General features: G+C 38.9%; 2 protein-coding genes across 3 annotated transcripts; one reads left to right on the top strand and one right to left on the bottom strand.

The window, feature by feature from the left end:
- Positions 1-1,222: 1,222 nt before the first annotated feature.
- Positions 1,223-4,826, bottom strand: trim13 (tripartite motif containing 13). Of its 2 annotated transcripts, none has more exons than XM_078262229.1 (2): positions 4,589-4,826; positions 1,223-3,941 (listed from the first exon to the last, which is right to left on the bottom strand). In XM_078262229.1, exons 1-2 carry the CDS (start codon positions 4,619-4,621, stop codon positions 2,745-2,747), a joined length of 1,230 nt encoding a protein of 409 aa, XP_078118355.1. In that variant the 5' UTR covers positions 4,622-4,826; the 3' UTR covers positions 1,223-2,744. The 2 variants fall into 2 exon arrangements, with proteins under 2 accessions (XP_078118355.1, XP_078118356.1); XM_078262230.1 differs by lacking the exon at positions 4,589-4,826 and adding an exon at positions 4,036-4,579.
- A 659-nt stretch (positions 4,827-5,485) lies between these two features.
- On the top strand, positions 5,486-12,049 carry spryd7b (SPRY domain containing 7b). The gene is made up of 5 exons (XM_078262231.1): positions 5,486-5,660; positions 6,913-7,029; positions 7,462-7,628; positions 9,371-9,473; positions 11,297-12,049. The coding sequence occupies exons 1-5, from the start codon at positions 5,555-5,557 to the stop codon at positions 11,392-11,394; spliced, it is 591 nt and encodes a 196-aa protein (XP_078118357.1). The 5' UTR covers positions 5,486-5,554; the 3' UTR covers positions 11,395-12,049.
- Positions 12,050-16,306: the final 4,257 nt, after the last annotated feature.

Here is a 16,306-nt window from a genome sequence, read left to right as displayed (position 1 = left end):
AAAGTCGAGATAAAATAATGATATATTCTGATGTTCACTACAATGCTGTAACAAATTAAATGGTGTCCCGTAACGGCATCTCTGTTGTACCAGGACGTCCGATGACCAAAATCTCTAATCAGATTTACCTAATAATAAAAATGACTGAATTCATAATGTTTTACATGCCTTTGATTATAATGTGACATTCGTTGGTAAATCTTGCTTTTGTACAATTTTAGACCACGGGCTTTATATGAACGTATGCGGTACAATAAAAATCATCAAAATCCGATCACAAACTAATTACACTTCACAAAATAGTCACACGAATCAGACATTGTTTTTAATAAAAACTCATGAAATAAATAAACCTGTGACCTAATTAATTATAAAAAAAAATCATGGTGACCGTGGATTTTTGATAGCGTGTTTTAGGATTTGTCTGCCCCCTGAACAAACGCTTATGTTGCAGCAGTTTTCTTCCATTTGGCCTTGTAGGCCTTTTGGATGATAACTCTGAATCCTCGTATTTGTTTTCCAACTGCAATAAATACAACGGAATTAGGGTATTTGGCAAAGGTGAAGTTTATGCAAAATTATATTCGAGAGAAAATAGATATGTGCGCATTTTAGGAGTAGCCTACTTGTTTAATGCACAAAGGCTTGCATTATTTCTTTTTTTGTTTCTTTTTTTTTTAAATGGAGAAAAAATCTAAAATCTATTACTCTATAGCTAGCCTACATTTAAAAGATTACAGGCGTTTATATGATAATTGTATTGTTTTTATATAGGCCTATATAATGTCAGTGCTTCAAGGTGTGTGTGTGTGTGTGTATATATATATATATATATATATATACATATATACACACATTTTAACCATGTCAACGTAATTCAAAAGCATTTATTTTGGAAATGATGTTACCCTTTATTAAGTGCAGTTAGCCTATTTAAAATGTTATGGCTATTTTGCGTCTTTAGAACATCACATCAAAATGTGGAAGCAGCCTTGATGATGTACGGCGTGAAATTCCACATTTTGCCTTACACCTGTTAATGCTGTAATTACTTTACACATTTACCTGCTATTATATCGGCCGTACATATTTGAACTAGTCTACAGGTATTATTGTAGAATAACACGTCCGTTTTGTTTTCTCTTGTACTTAATTTGCAACCACGTTTTCCAGAAAAAGTGAAAAATTAACTTCGGTGTAAAATGAATATTATAACAGGAAATAACAGATAAAGATGATTTAATCACAGGAGTAATACAATAGGGGTTCATACATTAATCGCCATTAGACCCTCGGTGTAAAAGTGTGCGGGACCTTCTCCAGTGTGTAGCCTATTGAGTGTATCCAGATACACTAAAAAGGCTATTCACTTATCTGGGTTTTAAGTCATATTGATTGATCGAATAGATGGCGACTTGAAGTTTATTTGTATTAACACTCACCACAGGCCTATAGGCTACTTTTGATGTAAATGGCTGACCGTACGACCTTTAGTCATTCACAAAAAAAAAATTCTTAATTTTATTGAAGTTAACGTTTTTCAGGCTATATTTAAATTTGCGTGCCGTGCAATTCAAATATTAATGTAGAGTGGTACATTTATTTTGATCCTATCTTTGCCTGGCAACAGAAGGCTATATATGTATATGCGTGACATGACGTACATCCTGAATTATGGTCAGTGCTGACATCACGGATTCACTTTGTGGTCTGACTTTAGGATTTTCTTTTTTTTTTTTTTTTTTTCAAAATGCAGCTCTACTCAGAAAAATAAATAGAAGGATGAATGATCAATGCACAATTCACTGCTTGTTCTTTTGCTCTGACCTATTTAAATAAAGACCATTTTTTTGTGATAAGACAAGTCTCACTGAGCTACCCTGAATTAAAAAATATTTGAATAACTTCCAATTGCCCACATAATTGCATTTTGATTTTCGGCTAACAAGTGAGTTTTCTACCAATTCAGATGCATAGCAGAAAATAGACTGTAACAGGCTGCAGATGTTTGACTTTAGGTCGGACAAGTCACGCAACGAATGAGTCACATGAACCTCCGCAAATAGCCTAGATCTTGTGTAGAAATAAAGTGACTGCCCAGCACGCGTGACAATCATGTACCCTTACCTACGTTTTGTTATCAGTAATAGGGGAAATACAGCTGTCAGTTTTAGGGTTTCGTTAAAACATCATAATCATGGACAGTGTTCTTTTTTTCCTCCTCCACTGTGTCTGCAGCCTGGTGAATATTTCGCACGGGCCCTGTTATGCAACGTTTGTAACCTTGAAGAGGATGCAGCATCACTGTGGTGCGGACGCGCTCTGCAGGGAAGAGGCCAGCGATTACACTGTTAATTTCTTTTTATTACACTTACTTGTATCTCTAAATAGTTGGCTGATTTGGCATTTCTCACTAAAAAAACGGAACATGAAAGTGTTTTTATTTATCAAGATCACCCTGGATATAGGTATACACTGGTCATGACGTATTTAAAAAAAGAAGGAAAGGAGATTGCACATCGATAGCGTTTATATAACGTGGATTATAGATTGATTATATTTGATTCTATGGCTTCATTGAGGTTGGAGCTTGGGCAATAACAAAAGACATGGTAAACAATTAGGTAAACAAGTGCTTCCACATGTATTCAGGTGCGATATAGCTGTTATTAGTTCAACCAGCACCTCATGTGTCACTTGGTGCACAATTTGTAGCTGTGAGTGCATGGCAGAGATGCCACAGGCTAGTAATTAAAACTGCCAATAAAACTGACGGTAGAGTCAATTAAGTTAGCAATACATTCCTGACCTGCACCCATTAAACTTGTGTACATTGTCATTTCCCGCAGGTACACACCAGTGTGAGTAAGGTGCGAGGAAACGGCAGTGAGAAGCGGTTCAATCTGCGAGGGCACGTAGGCTTCAAGGTTGTGCGGCTGCAGCAGGAGTAGTGTTGGCAGTAACACACCCATAAATAAGGCGATCCATCTTGGCGCTGCCATCCGTGAACCCCCCGTTCGGTAGGAGCCACTCTCGTGGGGGACTGCGATCTTGTCCACTTCTCGGAGCCTCAGTGAGTCCCACTTTTTAACATCGAAATTGCGCACAAGGGGACCGACGTCCGTGTCTTTCCGAGAGGGCAGGGGAGTCTCCTTAAGGACCTTCAACTTCTCCCGAAACTCCTGCATCTGCTGCAGAAAGCACAGGGGGTCGGCGATGCTCTTGAAAGACTCAGCGATGCTGAGCGCACGTCTATGCTCCTCCATCGCTGCGCTCAGTTTGGCAATCTCCGGGTCGTATGCTTGCATCACCACCAGCTTCAGTGTTTCAAAATCCGAGAGGATCTCATTCTTTTTGCATTCGATGGTACTGATGAGTTTGTCGAAATAGTCTGTTACCTTCTCTGCGTCCTTGGTCACTGACTGAAGCGCCTTTTTCTTACTGGCTTGTAGTGTCTCCAGGCAGGACAGGACATCTGCGCTCTGCCAGCTCTCCAACCCGCGAAGCAGCTCCTCAAACGCCTCCTTCTCTCGTTCATATGCATCCTCAAAGGAGCAGAATGTATGCCCTTTGTGGTCATCTGTTGTTGCGCAAAACCCACAAATTAGATTTAAGTCCGTGGCGCAAAATATGTTTAGAGGCTGGCCATAGTGTTGTTTACAGATTGACAGCTTAGGCATAACCCTTATTTTGCTGTACTTCTCCACTATTCCGCGTAGAGAGTAGTTGATCTGCAGGCTGTTCGCGCCGTTGTGAGGGGTCTCTTTGCGGCATGTGGGGCATTTGAAAGGTGTCCTGTAAGCTAGACCTCGGTTCCCCTCCAAGAGTCCCTCCAAGCACTTTTTGCAAAAGCTGTGCGAGCACAGCAAAACCCGCGGGTCCTCGAAGAGACCGCAGCAGATAGGGCACGTAAGTTCCTCTTCTAGCTGCTCCATGGTATCCTGTAAACACATTATCCAGCCGTCAAATCGGTGCTTAATGAAAGTAAAGACGACCCAATAAATCAGCACTTAATAAAACAGGCTACATACGCACCCACACTCAGAGGGATGCTGCCCTAATGCAGCACACGGAACAAATTACACACAAAAATGCTGCAGAATCGCGAAGGATACAGATTTTGCAGTCATGTCCCAGCTGTGTGTGGAGTATGCCCGTCCTGAAAGTGAAACTGACTTGCATCGCTGTGCCCGCGTAAAAGGTTGGCATGAGCTCTGCCTAAGACTCCGTTCGACCATAGAACGTTAAATAACATCATGCTCTATAATATATTTCTGTAAACCAGCTGGCGTTGTAAGAAACGTAAAACTGCGTCGCAAAACAAGGCAAAATTGTAAATTACTTTATAAACGTAGACTACAACAGCAGCAAACTATTTTCTCCTAGCTTTGTTTTACAGAATAGCAGGGCAGTGGTTAGCTGAGTTGAGCCCTAAATTACCGCCGTGTAACCAATCCAATGCGACAAATTATCGACAAACAGGGTTCGAGTTAGCGTTGCTCCTGTTGGCAAGGCACTGAACTAGGGCTGTGACAGATTTTGCAAGCGCATAGTAACATGCAACTACTGGACCAAAAGAATCACTCACCAGCTGCTGAGACGCACAGTGCAACGCAATCATGGCGCTTGTTGCTGTGCAGACTTCGCCCTTTCCGGGTATCGAGTTAACCGTTTCGGTGGCGCACAGATCATTTAAATACACTAATCTATTCGTATTTGCACACAGGTGAATCAACGTGTGTACTATAATGCCACTAACACCAATGCTACTGACATTTCAAGTTTTTTTGGAGGTGTTTAATTTTGGACATCGGGTTGTTCACGTTTTTGTCCCTGCTGGTTAATTTCCAGATGATCCCTGCCAGTCGAATGGGGGAGGGGCTGTTGCTATGCAAAACATTACAGCGTGAAAAACTGTCAACCATGTTTTAGTTCCAGTTTGGCGTCTCATGTTTTTACACTAACCCACTTCATTCGCTTGTGTGGCTACTTGTCATATAGGCCTATGCATCTGTAAACATTTAACGCGATAAAAAGGTGCACGTGAAGGCGCCCAGCTGCATCAACTGATATAAAAAGTGCAATGCTATGTCGCACTGAGCGGACAAGTGGCACATTATCTTGGCACCGACAGATCTGACCACTATCATACATAAGCAATTCATTATATCAGGATATGTTTCAGCCTCTGAGGATGCTCTTCAGTTATTATCACAAATTCAGCATTGGCCCAATAAACGATACATTTTATCACTTTCTTCTCACTTGTGGTTATGTAACATCGATACCCAATAGTTACTTAGTCACGTGTAGAAATGTTGACCTTGATTTTCTTCCCTTGTTTCCATGCCATCAGGAGCAACTGCCTATCTTAGCCACTATGATTGGATACAGTTGGGTAGCAGGGGCTTATGTAGCTCCAGACTCTGCCGCCATGCGTCGCTGTTGTGTAACGGCCTTAAGTGGAGCCTGACGTTTTAATGCCAAGCTCTCCTTGGTTTGATGGTATATGAGTTTGTTTCCGGATGTTGTTTAGCTAGTATCGGGAGCAAGAATGGCTGCGATGTTTACGTGTTGTCTAGGCTGCTGCGGAGATGGCGGATCGGGGCATATTCCCCTTAAAGAAATGCCTACTGTTCAGTTAGATACTCACCACATGGGTAAGTAAGATCACAGCTGTTGTACAGACGGTTGAAGTCTACAAATGAGCAACTTCCGCTTTTAGCATGATAGCTAACAGTCAGCTAACCGATAGCTGCTCGTGGTGTTGCAACCTTTGCAGTTAAATGTGTTTTTGGTCGCATGGATTGGTTGCAGCTGTGTGTTATAACATTATCCTCCTTAATACACGTTCTACAAGGTTATTATCTTTTTTTTAAATTTTTTTTTTAAATACAGGGCGACTCCAGAAATTTGAACGCTTAGCTAGCTCCTGTAACGTTAAACTCAATACACGGGTGACAGCTAACGTTATCTCATTTATTTCTCCTACTAAACTTTAAAGATCCCTTCCACACATTTTTCAGGCATATAAAAGTAACGTTATTCTGCTTTTGAATAATTATTTGTGTATGTTTTTGTTCAATTATTAGTTGAAAATATATATTAAAATGCACCAATTGGTTCATTGATAAGTCATTGACATTCACCCCTTTTTTATTTATTCATTTTTACTTTTATTTTATTCAGTATTGTTCTTAACCTTTTTTATTAATTGTTTTTTTTTTTGTTTGGCCTATCTGGTGTATCTACTCTTTCTCCCTTATTTACAAATCCAGAAAGTAGGGAGTATGTACATTATTTACATTTAAAATTATAAGTAATGGACAACAGTATGTATCCTACTTCATTGAAAAGTCTATTCTCAGTGAATGTGCACTTGGATATTTTCATACAGGACAGGACTTTAACGTATGATTGACCACAGTTTATTTTGATTCATCTTACATTTTGAAGACATTTCACAAGGATAATGCAACTGAAGCTTTATTCAAATACAACAACTGGTTTATTGGTTATTGACCATATTCTTATAATAGCAAATTCTTTTACCCCGATTAACCTAAATAAACCAACAGCAACTGGCTTTGTGCTGAAATAATTAGTTGAATAATTGATCCAGAAAAGAAATAACCAGCAACAATTTTGCTAATCTATTTAATCCTCAGTCATTTATCAAGCACAGATCTTTTCCAGCTTTGTTGCTGCTTTTACCTGACTTTTTGATTGAAAAATTGTTCTCTTGTGACAAAGACAAATGGCAAAGAAATAGTGATGGGCATTTTCTGACATTATATAGACTCACAATTGATTAATTAAAAGCCGATTAATTGGCAGATTAATCAACATGAAATTTTTTATTTTCAAAGATGTGTTTTAACAGCAAGATGTATTATTGCCTTTGTTTTGCAGGCACAGATGTTGTCATTGTGAAGAGTGGCCGGAGGATATGTGGCACTGGAGGCTGTCTGGCAAACGCTCCTCTGCACCAGAACAAAAGTTATTTTGAGTTTAAGATCCAGTCCACTGGTAAGAGCTTGGCTTCTGGCTGTTTCTGCTGCCTTTTTTTTCTTGCCAGATAGATTGACATTTTCTGGTGCATTCCTAGTGGGAGTTATTGATACTTACACGCTGCATCCAGAGCATCTGTTTTTAGTAGCTAGCTACACCGTCTTGTGACTGCATGCTCACTAGTGGAATTATTCACACTTACAAAGACAGCATTTGAAGCACAAGAAATTAGCTTTCTTACATATATGACCAAGTAAAGCTACACATGCAGCTCCACACTAGCCATATACTGTTTTTACTAGCATTCGATTGCAAATTTGCTATGCATGCAAATCTTGCCTATTATTTTTTTTTATTGCAGCTGGCATTTGTCATAAATATAAATACATTTTAATCTTTATGGTTAAAAGTGTTTTAACATTTAAAAAAAAAAAAGTGCTTTGTGTTCAGGTGTGTGGGGAATAGGTGTGGCTACGCAGAAAGTGAATCTTAATCAAGTGCCTATGGGCAGAGACACAAACAGCCTAGTCTTGAGGCATGATGGGTCTGTGTACCACAATAATGAAGAGAAGAATCGCCTACCCGCAAACAGCCTTCCTCAGGAGGGTGACATTGTGGTAAGTGCAAAATGTATGACTTTATTTGATCCTGAATTTAGCTTTGATGGCTTAATCTTTGGATGAGTGTTGCCAGTTGCTTGTAAAGCTTAACATAAATAACTTATTTTTCTCAGAATCTACATCTTGTCAAATAAATGACAACACTGTTTATTATTAATTAATTGCAACCAGTCACATTGTAATACTTGGTCTTATATGGGCCATACTGTATATCCTTCTGTTTTCACATGTGCACCAAATTGCTATTTGCCATCAGTTTATAAATTATAACAGATTTTTCATTATACCGAGACATCATTTATTGTTTGGATTTTTTTTATTATTTTTTACAAACCATCATTCGTGTCACTCAGGACTAAGAAATAATTTAGTAAAATATGAAGTTAATAAGCACAGAAGTTGAGCCTGAAAAAACATGGATTGCGGTTATTGGCTGGCGCAGCAGAAAATCCTGCGGGTGCAACACAAAACCCAGCGGGGGTGGACGGAAGCTGTTTTAAAACTCATGCGGACTCTGTCTATCACTGTCAGCAAGCATGTCATTATCTGCACAAAGCAGTGGTTGACATGGTAAGACAAATCTTGTTTTGTCCTTTTCCCAAACATAAAATATAAATGCATCAAAACATTTTGTCCTGCTTTATTTCTTGTCATGCATATTTTATAACACTATAGCTTCCTGCTAATGAAGAAACCAAAACAGCATAAAGCTATTACTACTGGCACTTAAGACCTGGTGACTTTGGCGACCCCTTAAGTCCTTTAGTGGCAGTACTGGAGACTTATTATATTATATTTTTAAGGTATTTTCTCCTGGAGTCAAATTCAGGTCGGCCAATCTGTCAGTCAGTAAACTGTGTTATTATCACAGCCTAAATTGAGTGATTCTTGCTCATTTAGTTCAGGCTCAGAAATGGAGGCCCTCCAACGTGTATATGCAGGTTCTACTGTAATAAAAGAACAAGATAAGATGCTGCCAGCACTGAGCGACGCATGCAAGCTTTTGACCAATAGCCTGCAGGGTCATGGAGCAGTGTGCAAAACCCACATACATTGTTGACCCATTCACTTTATCACTGACTCCTGGAACAATGATCACGAAATACAAACTGACTGTTCAGCACTAATGTATATTTTTTTTTAGAACACAGGCCTTTATCAATGGTTTTTGACTGATTCAAGCTACTCCCACTCATTTCAGTGCAATCTTTGGCAAAAGAGTTTACCATGAAGGCCAGTCTTACACTAATTTTCTGCTCCGTTAAGTGCATATTCATTACTTTAACTTACGTGTTCAATCAGCAGAACCTCTATGTGCAGATGACTAATATAATGTTTTTACAAAGCCATTGATGTCTTTAAAAAAAAAAAGAAGAAAAAAAAAGGTAGCAACATGTTTAATCCACAAGAAAATATTTTCTGTTTTTGTAATTGCAAAGTGTAACTGCAGGACGTAGAGGAAAGAAACTAATACTGTGGGATAAAAACATATGCATACCTTGTTTTGTTTCTACGCTATTTGCCTTTCCCAAGGTTTTCCTGCTCCTCTTGACGTGTGCTGGGAAAAAAAAGAATAGTTTAAACGCCTATATTTTAAATAGATTACAGTCACAAACTTTGAATAGCCAAGTTACACATATGAAGGTTACTTTTTGACAATTAAACCCTGTTTTAAATGTGCAGTCATATTCCCATGCAGACATTCTAAGATTAATTCAAGTTTTGTTTGTGTTCCTCAGGGCATCACATATGACCACGTGGAGCTGAATTTATATCTGAATGGAAAGAACATGCATTGTCCTGCCTCAGGGATCCGAGGCACTGTATACCCTGTTGTTTACGGTAAGTTTCATTGTTGGCTTGATAGGCTGACTTGTTACCAAGTCGTCTCCGGATCATTTTATTTTGACAAGCGTTCCAGTTGTAACAATTTATGAAACGTTATTGATTGCCGAACCGCTTCCTCAGAAATGCCAATATGGCAGTTACAATGTTATTCCACTAGAGGGCTGTATTTCTGCATTATTTTTTTTTTTTACATTACACTGCTCATTTTGGGCTCTTGTACTTAAACGTTTTTTATTTGCATATTTGACCTTAAACAGATTCCACACATCCAAGAGTGAGTTATGAAGTCTAATCAAAACAAAGTCTTTAGCAGGAAGGGGCAGCCTTGTCACAGAGATTTAGGACATGCAGGTTTTATTCTGGTCAAAGGGTGATTTCATTGACTAGCTTCTCCTCTCGGATTGGTGTTAAGCTAGCCAGTGAAATCAACTGACCACTTTATGTTGGAAAGAAAACATGTAAGCTTCTGGTACTTAGTGGCAGCTTTGCCTGTTCCTGTCCTACAGCGACACTAATGCAGACAAACTGTAACCAGTGACTCATTTGTCTGAGCTTTCTTGTGCGAACACCCTCTGTTGTAAAGCACCGCTAATATTTCTGAGCTGAGAAATGCATCCATCAGATCAGAAAGTCCCCCTGGATTCTTTAATAAATATAATCTCAAACTTTCCAAATAAATTCCTGTTGTGTTGTATGTGTGCAGTAATATCATTTATGTTTTAAGGGCAAATTCACTGTTTTCTAGGAAGTGTTTACATAAACTTAGCTCTTAGCTATGGCAATAGGGACATGCTCCACTCTCACTCTGTGTTAATCTGTTTTGTTTTTTAAATCAAACTGCGACTACCTGTGCATTATTGAATACTAATGCCATGAAATATATATTTTTCAATTATCCAATCATTGCACCTTGAGTCTATATTTAGATTGAATAAAAATGTAAAGATTTAAAGAAGCTGGTAATGGAAAACCTTAAAATAGTAAGCTACCCATACCAAAAATGTAATTTTCACCAAGTTAGTTCCAGGAGCTGCAGTAGCATAGTTCTTAGTTTTGTTATTGCTCTTTTGGAACTAATGATTGCATTCTTATATTGTAATTTGCAACAATATCCAATTGGTTTTAGCACAGTTTACAGAGGATGTTTCAGAGTTTCCATTGGGGAACCGCTTTCTGTTTTTAAGCAGCTCTTTAGAAAGGCGTGACACGTACAGTAAATGACTTGATTTTGAGATGAGTGGTTAGGAAAGAGATCTACTGTACAAACATCACCTCTGCTGTAACCACACCTCAGATTGACAACTGGTAAACAAAACCGGGTCACAGTAGGATGCTGTGGATGTGTGTTGGCTTTGGAAAGTGTTTGCTCTGGAGAACATGCTACTTCTCTACCTAAGGACCGATTTCATTTGCATTTGAATGCATTTGACCTCATTTCTGCAGAGCAAATACCTAAATATTGGAATGTTTGCTTGTTTATCATATTACCCCAGAGTAAGATATGACATCAATTCAGTTTCATTTTACTTTACCAATATCAAAAGGGCTTCCCAGGGAATCCTGGGTACATGTATGATTTTAACTGAGAAATATAAAAAAACAAAATTGAGTTATGTGGCCGAGCATCACACATTTGATGTAATGGTGCAACCAAAATAACGTGCATCTCGGATTTGAATATCTGACATAATTTACATGCGTTAACTTTAAAAGAAATACTGAAACAGGGATATGAACAATACATGAGATTTTTTACATTTTTTTAATACCTTAAATACTGCTAATGTATACAATGCCTATCCCTTCTTTTGTTCCAGTGGATGACAGTGCCATCTTAGACTGCCAGTTTAGTGACTTCTATCACACAGCTCCACAAGGATTTGAGAAGATCCTCTTTGAGCAACAAATCTTCTAAAGGAGCACTTTAGCCTCAGCCCCTCTTTACTTTGTCACCCTCCCCTATATCTCATAGCAACCTCTGTGACACTACAGTTTAACCTTAATTTGATAATATTATGTGTGGCTTGAATGCCCCTTGTTTTGTTTCCGCTGATTACTCTGTCTCTCTACTGATACTCTGGATCGACGTCTGAGTATCCTTTGGAGGAGTGGGGATTTCTGATCATTGGTCGGCTATGACTATGCTGATGTTTAACTATCAAATCATTACCTTGTGTTAGTGGTAATCACCCCGTGTTAACTGAAACACTTTCAATTGCTGCTTACGTTGTCAATCTGTTTGTAGATGCCAGACAGTGGATGTAATGGTAAAATGTTCCCATTATTCAGGATCAGAAGCCATGTTTGATTGACATTGCTATATACTTACGTTTTTGATTATGTAATCTCCTAAATGCCGGCATACTGACATCTCAGCATACACCCTATATTTATTTATTTGTATTTATTCAAGTCAAAAATCAAGTAATGTGTCTCTTTGGTATGACAAAAGATGTAATGTTTTTTGGTCAGTGAATGAAAGGATCAGCTGCCAATACTTAAACATCATTCAAAATGATTTCATTCACTTTTATGTTGCCTTCTTTTTTTTTTTTTTTTTTTGGAGGGGGGGGGGGGGGGGCATTTCTGCCTTTTATTGGATAGGAAAGCTGAGATATGAAAGGGGAGAGAGAGGGGGAAGACATGCAGGAAAACCGTCACAGGTCGCATTCGAACCCTGGACCTTCTGCGTCGAGGAATAAACCTCTGCATATGTGCCAACCGGGCACTTATGTTGTCTTCTTTAAAAATACAATTGAAAGCGGGGATATTGCAACACTTTTCAGTTCATGTCACTGCTTCAATTTGAGTTGATGCAGAGATGTTTTAGAATAAACCAGTGCACATTCAAGGGGACAGCCAGGTTGACTTTTCACTGAGGTATGCTGAGGTGAAGGTTCTGGAAAATGTTATACAAAGTTTCTTACATGGCTGACACTGATGTATATTAAGCTTGATTTCTAAATATCTTCTATGAACTGCCCTTTAGATTCCCCACACTTTTTTTCTCCTGGTGTATTTATTCTATAATATCAGAATATTACAAGAGCTGGTGCTGGTCGTCTGATTAGAGATGTATGGTTAAAAATGTCAATCTGTTGTGTTGCATTGCATATCTGCTGCTAAAGTATGACCTAAAATATTTCAAACTCTTGTCTTGATGATTGTTTGCACTAATTGTTATTGTACAAGCAAATACAAATATTGTTGATTCATTAAACTTTTGTGTCCAAAAGCAGACTTTTGTCAGAGTTGTAGTTTGGTGGTAGTCAAGTTGTGTATCTGTTATATATGTATGTCTGTATATGCGTAAAAATAACAGATCCTGTCTGTCGTGGCCAATTAGTCGAAGGTGATTTTATTATTACTGCGTCGATGTAGCCCATGCAGTAGTTATGCTTATCATTCGCTCCGCTGAGAAGGAGATTGGCTGCAATCTGCCGTCCCTTCAAGGAGTTGTAGCCTACGTCTGGAACCCACGCAACTTCTAGGCAAGACCCGCAACTACTCAAGGTCCATTCCTAACCCCAACCAATCGGGCTGCTTCGTAAGGCGGGACTTACCTAGAAGTTGCGTGGGATCTATAATAACGCCTCCAGGACCCTGAAGTGGCCAGGTAAGAATTGTGGCCGGTTCCTCCCACCACGGGTATTCACTGACACAGACTCTCTATCTGGAGGGTGTTCTGGGGAAAGCCTGGTCTGATTAGGAGAGACGGCATTCATCCCACTTTGGACGGAGACGATCAATAAATCTGACCGAGTCTATTATCGGTCATAAACCATGACAACCAAAGGTTGAAATCAGTAATCAGAGGTGCAGTGCTACACGCTTCTCTGTGCTTCCGTTGGAGCAGTCACCCACTCATAGTTTCATTACCAAGGTGTCTGTCCCTCAAATCAGTTAACTCAAAGGTAAACAAAAGATGAGCTATACTTAAAGCTAAGTTAAGATGCTTTACACCTATCGCCATTTCTAGCCGCTGGGGGAACGCATATTAATGTTAAAAAAACTCAAAGTGAAATTTTCATGCCATGGGACCTTTTTAAGAACGTAATTGGAATTCAAACAACCACTGCAATGTGGACGTTGACAACGATAGCCTTAGTATTGCTTTCAACTCACTACTAGATTCAATTGGTTTCAGTCAGTGTGCATAAGGCCACTCACTGTTTTAACCACACCCTCAACCTTGTGCTGGCATATGGCATCGAATTTCTGCAGAATCATTTATTATCAGACCATTCTTTAATAACTTTTGAATTCTTACTACTCAACTATACAAAATTATATAAAAGCTTCTACACTAGATGCCTGACGGTGCTATAGCTAAATTTAAGGAAGTTATTCCAACAGCATTTAAATCAGTGCCATGCCTTAATATAACAGAGGACTCTTATGTTAACTTTAGTCCCTCCCAAATTGATAATTTTGTAGACGGTGCTACAGACGACTTTAGACTCTGTTGCTCCTCTCAAAAAGAAGATGATGAAGCAAAGGAAACTAGCACCTTGGTAACTCAAATTAAAACAAACCTCATGAGGTCATGAGGTTTGTTTTAATTCATCACCTCTTGCCCTCAACTAACGGTTCACCTTTAAATGCAGGATCACTAGAAAGAACGACAAGACCTATAAGACATATACTTAGACTGCTTTTATCCTATAGACCTTCAACAATTAATGTTAAAGGTCTCTTCAGCTAAGCCATCTACCTGTCTCTTAGACCCCATCCAAACTATACTTAAAGAAGCATTATCCATGCTTAACACTTCATTACTAGATATGATTAATATGTCTTTATTAACAGGTTATGTACCACAGTCATTTAAAGTAACTCTGATAAAACCTCTTGAAAAAGGTGTTAGCCAACTATAGACCTACAGTATATCTAATCTTCCCTTTCTCTCCAAGATCCTTGAGAAGGTAGTCGCTAATCAGTTATGTGACTTTCTACATAGCAATAGTTTATTTGAGGATTTTCAGTCAGGATTTAGAATGCATCATAGCACAGAGACGGCACTGGTCAAAAATTGCTTCAGACAAAGGACTTGTCTCCGTACTTGTCTTACTAGCTCTTAGTGATGCATTCGACACTATTGACCATAGCATCTTGTTACAGAGACTGGAACATTTAGTTGGCATTAAAGGAATTGCACTAAGCTGGTTTAACTCCTATTTATCTGATCAATCTCAATTTGTTAATGTTAACGATGAATCGTCCAGGCACGCTAAAGTTAGCCGTGGCGTTCCTCAAGGCTCAGTGCTTGGACCAATTCTATTCACCTTATATATGCTTCCTCTAGGCAATATTATTAGGAAACACTCAATTAACTTTCACTGTTATGCGGATGACACCCAATTATACCTATCAATCAAGCCAGACGAAACCAGTCAGTTAGCTAAACTTCAAGCATGCATTAAAGATATAAAATCCTGGATCATTATCTAAATATATAGGTACTCTGGATGGTATTGCCCTGGCCTCCAACACTACTGTCAGAAATCTAGGAGTTATCTTTGAGCAGGATATATCCTCTCCTGTGGAACCAGCTCCCAGTCTGGGTTTGGGGGGCAGACACTGTCACCACATTTAAGAGTAAACTTAAAACACTTAGGGTGACCAGACGTCCCAAAAAATTCGGGACAGTTCCGAAAACCAAGCAGTTGTCCCGAATCCCAAATCCTGCCCTAATTGTCCTGTAAATTAGAGCAAAGTCTCAAGAGCAGACTCTCGAGTAATTATAGTCTGATAGAACATTAAAAACTGTTCATGGTGATTGAGTCATCCTGCAGCCAGCTCCTGGTCCGGCAGATGGTCCGGGGCGCTCTGCGACCCGCTTCCAAAACGTTCCGAAAGTCCTCCTTGTCTTCAAAATAAAAGCCCCCATCCCCGTCGGGAGACAACGGGGTGGCATCACAGCTGAGGGACACCACGGTCTGGGGATGAAATACTTAACCAAAGGTTAATTACAAAAAATACAACCTTTTTGTCCCATTTTTATGTTATAGAGTAGATGAAGAGAGCGCAAGAGTGATTGGATGTTGCTGATGTTAAAGCGCAGTCATTTTGTTTGTTTTATTTGTTTCATAATGACACTTGAGTTCATGATTTTAATGATTTTTTATTTGTATTTTTGGGTTTACATGACAGTTTTGAAATTCATGTTACCACTATAATTGCCACTGTTCATCATACCCCCAACTGGCACCGGCAGACAACCGCCCACAAAGAGTCTCTCCAAGGTTTCCCCCTAAAAGGAAGTTTTACTCACCACTCAAGGTTTCTGCCTAAAAGGGAGTTTTTCCGCGCCACTGTCGCATTAAATGCTTGCTCTTATGGGGATTACTGGAATTGTTGGGTCTTTGTAAATTGTAGAGTGTGGTCTAGACCAACTATATCTGTAAAGTGTTTCGAGAACTCTTGTTATGATTTGATACTATAAATTAAAAAGAAATTGAATTGAATTACACCCCCCACCCCTATCACTACACATTAGGCTAACTAACATCCTGGACTATATACCTTGCACATATTCTATATCCTGAACTTTAGCACATTCCCTCACCATTTTTGCACATTCTGCACTAAACCATACAGCCTTCTTTTCTATTGTTAAACAGTTAACTTAACTTTTTTATTTGTATAGCACCTTTAAAAACCACAGCTTACAAAGTGCTTTAACAGAAGAAACAAAAGCATACATATACACAGCACATCAGTACACATGCATAGGTTACATAAAAGATGTGGCAGCTCTAAAGGACAAAACAAGAAGAAGAAGAAAAAGAAAAGATAATTCACAAGTAGATCGAAGATAAGTAGAA

Source organism: Sander vitreus, chromosome 11, assembly GCF_031162955.1.
Source record: "Sander vitreus isolate 19-12246 chromosome 11, sanVit1, whole genome shotgun sequence".
NCBI lineage: Eukaryota > Metazoa > Chordata > Actinopteri > Perciformes > Percidae > Sander > Sander vitreus.
Note: the sequence above shows the minus strand (reverse complement) of the source record. Positions and strands in the feature narration are given on the sequence as shown.

Bases quoted from the DNA above. Each gene is read 5' to 3' on its own strand.
- trim13 (XM_078262229.1), bottom strand. From the start codon at position 4,621: ATGATTGCGTTGCACTGTGCGTCTCAGCAGCTG. The intron at 3,942-4,588 runs GTGAGTGATTCT...ATGTGTTTACAG, and splicing joins ACTGTGCGTCTCAGCAGCTG to GATACCATGGAGCAGCTAGA.
- spryd7b (XM_078262231.1), top strand. From the start codon at position 5,555: ATGGCTGCGATGTTTACGTGTTGTCTAGGCTGCTGCGGAGATGGCGGA. The intron at 5,661-6,912 runs GTAAGTAAGATC...TTTGTTTTGCAG, and splicing joins GTTAGATACTCACCACATGG to GCACAGATGTTGTCATTGTG. The intron at 9,474-11,296 runs GTAAGTTTCATT...CTTTTGTTCCAG, and splicing joins TGTATACCCTGTTGTTTACG to TGGATGACAGTGCCATCTTA.